The sequence below is a fragment of the Mesitornis unicolor genome, unplaced genomic scaffold (genome assembly GCF_000695765.1).
Source record: "Mesitornis unicolor isolate BGI_N332 unplaced genomic scaffold, ASM69576v1 scaffold25581, whole genome shotgun sequence".
NCBI classification, from domain to species: Eukaryota; Metazoa; Chordata; class Aves; order Mesitornithiformes; family Mesitornithidae; genus Mesitornis; species Mesitornis unicolor.
The window spans coordinates 3954-9855 of NW_010166134.1; the positions used below are offsets into that span (position 1 = coordinate 3954).

General features: G+C 38.0%; 1 protein-coding gene across 1 annotated transcript in view; it reads left to right on the top strand.

The window, feature by feature from the left end:
• Positions 1 to 1276: 1276 nt before the first annotated feature.
• The window catches only part of LOC104548760 (inactive serine protease PAMR1-like), a gene marked incomplete at its 5' end in the record, with an annotated part of 10716 nt that continues 6090 nt past the window's right edge, over positions 1277 to 5902 (top strand). Inside the window, 2 exons of the mRNA XM_010194865.1 lie at positions 1277 to 1477; positions 4165 to 4377. Of these exons, the coding sequence (XP_010193167.1) occupies positions 1277 to 1477; positions 4165 to 4377 (414 nt within the window). The remainder of the gene's footprint in view (positions 1478 to 4164; positions 4378 to 5902) is intronic.

Sequence of the window (5902 nt, forward strand, 5' to 3'; positions counted from 1 at the left end):
CATTCATCTTTCTATCTTCAGTGAGCTACCACGGCTCCCAGGTAAAAATCCCCTATGCATGTCTAAATCTCGCACTGAATCCTTTCCTATGCAGTTTTCTGCAATGAATGGCCAGGCAGGCAAAGTCAGAGACATACAGAGAGATGGTTAACTGTGTAGACACCAAAACCTGTGTTTCCTACATTGCTGTAATTTCAACATAGAGAAATATATACATACAATTTCTACATATGGAAAATTGGTCTTAAAAAGTGACTTGGAGAAGGTGAATAGGGCATGGACGTCCTCTGTCTCTCATAACGAAGGAAGCAGAGCATCACATGAAATTATCAGGTGTCAGGCTAGAAACCAAACCAAAGAAGGCAGTGTATTTTTCACACAACACAGTCTGTAGAGCTCATGGTCACAGGATATTGTGGATATCAAGTATGGAGTTGAGTTTAGAAAATACTCAGCCAAATTAATGTTGAAAAAACCCCCACCAGGGCATATATTTTTATACCAAAAATATCATTGTGGTTCAGGTAGTCCGTGAGCCCTAGATGGCTGAATGCTGCCAGAACATGCCAGGAAAGTATTCGATATGCTTGCTCTGTTTTTATAATCCTTTGATCAAATCTACTGGTTACCAGGCTTCTGTGCTGGATGGACCTTTTTTCTTTTGTAGTATGGCTAGTTTGATGCTCTCAGAGAAATCTTGCTTATGATGTTTAATCTAATATTTACTGCTTGCAGTAAAGTAGACCACTGTCTCTAAGTATTTTCCCAATAGAGCAGACCCTGTGGAAAGAGTAAATATCAGTTTGGTAAGTATCAAGGTTCCTTTGTAATGTCACTATGATAGTGTTTGAGCTACACAAATAATAATTATTTCAGTGAGGTCATCTGAAAAGCTATATAAAAATGGAAAGAAGAATTTGAAAGAATTTCAGTATAAGGCTTTTAAGGATTTAATTTTTTTCTTGACCAAGCAAGTTCATTCAAAACCCCTATTAAGATGGAAAGTGCTTCAAGGACTAATATTTTGAGCAAATGAACCCTAGTGATACAAACACATGATCACTTCACACTTTTGAGTAATCCCACTGAACTGAATGGATCTAGATATGTTTTGAAAAGTGGTGTATTGTGAGTGTGTGTAGAACTGGTATCTAAACAACTTTCTAAAGATCGGCTTATACCGGTCTTGTAATTTTTACTCCAGTGGCCATTTTAATTGTTTTTTTTTCAATGTTATAAATAATCATCCTAACAAAGTCCTGTTTTTGTAATAAAGTGGATTTTTTTGAAATATCTGAACTGTCAGTGGTGATGTGTAGGACTCCAGGTGCTCCCGCTCATGGTATTGTGGAAGGAGATGACTTTAAATACGGGGCCCACATTTACTTCAAGTGCAACGCAGGTTACAGCTTAAAGGGCAGCCGTGTTGCCTACTGTCAGCTTGATGGGACTTGGTCAGCACATCATCCTGAATGTGGTAAGGTCACGTTAATTTTCGATTCTTATCAAATGTTTCATCCAGCGTATTCACGTGAAACTAGAATATACAAACCTCACTTGAAATTTGGTAGATCCATGACTTATCACAATGTTCTTTTGTCTTCCTGTCCTTAAGGAGCAGCAGAGATTCTTATCTTACTCTGCTGGAGCCCAAGCCTGCAAGACTTGCTTATATAAAAGTCTGACTGAAACATGAAATGACTTTAAAAAGAATTTCCTTAAAAACTTTAGGCACACATCCTTCTTACACACAGAATGAAAATGTCAGGACCAAAACCAAGTGAGGGACATCATGCAGCAATGAATAGCTACTTCCATTACTATGTACCTCTGATACCTTCTCTGCAGAAGTTCGGTGCACTCTGGGGGGGTGATTAGGGACTTGCTGCATGAAGACTAGACTCTTATTTCAACAGAATTCCCATCCTAGAGGAAAACTGTTAGAAGAGAAACTTCCATTCATTTTGACTGTGCAAGTTGGCATCCTGACCATTCACATTGATTCAGCTGTGAAATTCCAAGCCTCTTCTTCTCATCCAAAGAAACTTTTAATTTTTCTGTAGTTTTTTGTGTTGTACAATTTTATTTCCATATTCCAGAATAATTTGTATCAATTGAAAGAGTGCTTTTACAATTGTGTTGTGGAAAATAATATAAATTTTGGGGGAGATGTTGTGAAATAGCTGTGTATAAGTTCACCTTAAAAAGCAAGCAATAGGCATTCTTCTGTCTAGAGAGAACATCTCCATTTGCAGTAAATGCAGTGTCAGGACTGTGCTGAAGTCCATGCTGTGTGATATCCCTGGCTAAAGATCTACTGAAAGATCTGTCTCTAGACTTGGCTGTTATTGAAGTGCTAGGTGGTGTAATTCTGGCTTCTCCTTCCCATGTTTTCTCTTTGTTTTTAATCCATTTAAAAAGTCATAACCCTGAGCTTAGGGAAGAAGAGAATTACTGTTCAAGTTACTGAGAGTATTCATTGACTTATTTGGTAAAGCTTAATTACATTTGGAAACATGCACTCTGCTCATCAAATGATGCCTCTAGGCTGGATATCAGTGCAGAAAGCAGCCTGCCAATAAAGCATTATACTGTGAGTGATTCCCTGTGGTCTTTAGCTGCTCTCAAGTTATCAATCCCTTGTGGTTTACAAGTGAGAGAGCCTGTGAGATACAGAGAAGAAAAATGGAGCCAAATTAAAAGGAGACAGGGCTCTGCTTCTCCCTTTCAGACATCCATTTAGTTTACTGACTACGATTGATGTGGAATAGTATTTAAGTACATATATGACCTTCAGCATAAGCTAAAATCCAACGTTGTTAAAGATAACACTGAAATACATACATAGCTTGAGTTATATTCTCTATGTTAAGAGTGTATGCTCGTCATTGAATGTCTGCTGTTACGGTTAGCTGTGTGCTTATATGCTCTGCTGACCTGGGCGCTGTCTGCTCACACGAGGATACAGGAACAGGACAGGGCTGTACCTATGCACTGCTACCATGCTGATTTCACAGGGATATAAACAGATGTTTCAGTGCTTTGTTATATGTTGGTGCTTTTGTGAAGTGAGGCTCAGCAGGCAGCTGAACCTGAAGCAATGACATGGAGAGGTCATTTCTGGTCAATTGATATGGCTCAGTCTTCTCAGCCGTCCATAAGCAGAGCAGCACCAGCACTAGTGTCTAAACAGGATTCTCCCTGGTTATCATGCAATGAGACATCATACAGAGGAGTTAAACAGAACTGCACGTTACTGTCAGCCTGACAAGAAAACTGAGATGAAATATAAAGGAAATAAAAAGTACCTTTTCAGGTGCTAAATAGAAAGAGCAGAAAAGTGAAAAATATAGAGAAAAGCATTTATTAGCATCAGATGAGGAATGCTGTAATCCAGATTTAGGACAAAAAAAAAAGTTTATTGAGAGGAAAAAAACCCACAACAAATAAAAAGAAGGGGAAAATATTGGGAAGACAGAAGTAAAAGAGGTTTTATAGGCAGAACCTAGCATGAGTATGCTTTCCATATTAAATTTTTAGTATCAGTAATAGATAGAGCGTATGTATAGAGATATATATATATATCTATACGTATAGATACGTATGTTCTCTTTCAGTTTCCATATTTCCCTGGATTATTGAGATCTCTGTCTTAGTGTTAAGAAACAAAATGCAACCAAACATAAAAGTAAAATTAAGTAGTCTAGTTTTATTATCCAAGTCCAGTAAAGTACTGGCAGTATAGAAGAGGGAAAAGAAGGCCAAGGGCCTGTTTCCTGCAAATAGTTCAAGTGAAATAGCTTCATCCTTTTATGCTCTTGAAGTAGCCCTATTAATGTTAATGGGACATTAACATCCTATGAAGTCAAGGTGCTTTTTCAGGATGGTCAGCTATGTTTTGAGGTCTTTTTAACTATTTGAGAATCTTATGCTTTCAGTGAAGACGAAAGTGTGTATTACAAACAGACATCTGTATATTATAATTTCTTCTTTAATATTTTATCTTTTTGAAGACAGAGATCCCAGATGGGTCTTGAAAAGGCATCTTTATAATGAAGTGTAGATTGTGTAGTAACATCTGAATGAAATGCCAAGCAATCTGACAGGTGAAAATAATGCTGTGAACTTGAAAAAATGGTTACTATTTTTTTCCCTTATCATTAGTTCTAGATGAAAAAACCTGCTCAGATCCTGGTGGTCCACTCAATGGCTACAGAAGAGTAGTAGAAGACACTGGGCTCTTGAATGGACAATATGCAAAAACTGGCACAGTCATTGCTTTCTTTTGTAACAACTCATATGTTCTTAGTGGGAATGAACAGAGGACCTGCCAAGACGATGGACAATGGTCAGGGAAGCAGCCAATCTGCATAAAAGGTAGTTTACAATCTTTTTTACTACGACTCACAAAAGCTGCTATGGTTTTACTGGAGTTTGTTTTATATAATTCACACTTGCCAAACAATCATTTTTTCTAAGAATAAACCACCTGACAGACACCTGATACTGAGATTGGTAGTCTGCCAGCTCTGCTGGCTGCTAAACTCTGCCAGAGAAGATGCCAGTGATTCCAGAAGATGTTTCCTTCTTTAAACATGGAAAGGAATGTTCCCTAAGCCCCTTATTGCCCTCATTCGAGGATCAAACCTGCATAAGATAAAAATCAAAGAAGATCAGGAGAGAATTGAAACAAAAGGAAATAATTGTCTGAACAGAGTATCTGTCAGAGGTGCCAGCTCTCCTCTCACAATCCTTTTAAGTCAGTGGGACCAGTCATGAGTGTAAAAGGCCAAGCCAGAAGGTTTGGTTCGGAAAGCCACTTGAGGACAAGCTTAAACTGTCTTTATTCATCAAAACACTGAAACATCTTTAAATACTTTGCTAGAAAGGGAATTATGCTGTTGGCTTGGAGCTACTCTAGCTGTGTCTGAAACCCTGAATGGATAAATGATATTTGGGCTGGGGAACTGCCAAAATAATTTTCCCAAAGCAATTGTTTGACACATATTTTAATGGATTTTTTTCTTTTAACTGAAGTAATGATAATATAAGGAAATCTGTCTGTCCTCTGGGGAATTTGCTTTATTCTGTTATTTTAGACGGAAATATTCTCTCCCTGAAGTGTATAATAATCTGTGGAAAGTTCCTTTATTGATTATAATTATTTATATAAAGCATCTTTATTGATATTCATTTTGATAGTGACATAAAGGTTAACATATACAGTAATCACAAAGAGCTAGATATTGTTAAATCCCACAGAACACAAGTGCTCAGGTATACAGATAAAATTCATCCTGCAAGATTTCTTCTCTTCCACTGTGCACAGCAGGAAGAAGATCCTGGCAGAGTTATTTGAACTGATAAACCTGAATATTTTATCCTGCTTGTAAAGTAAATAAACTGAATATGCAAAATTAGAAATCCTGGATATTCCTTCTGTTATTTTCTGCATAGTCAGGAAACTCGGAGGTGTTCCTTCGAATGAGTGTCTCTGGCTCCTTCCAATGGGTGCACAAGCGAGCAGACCCTTAGAAGTCTGTAGCATCCTGCAGCCTTTCTCTGTACGCCAAGTCACTGGGATTAGCCGTGTGTGGCTACACAGATGGAAATGAAGTCTTTTTATACAATTCCAAAATTGTGAAAGTTTGCTCAGATTCCAAACCGTCAGCTGTAGTGGTGTAAATCTGACATTCAGACACCCTGATGAACAAATCTTCCTCCGTGGCTGAAAGTGCCAGTGCAGAAGACGCTCAGCTGCTTCCACTGTTGTAAATGGGATAGATTTGGTGATCTGTGGGGAAGTATTTTTCCAGGCTTTAGGTTTTAGGGTCTATCTTTATTTTAATGCACGTAACTTACTGCCGCTTTTCTTAATCCAGTCCACTATAGCTAGTGAGAG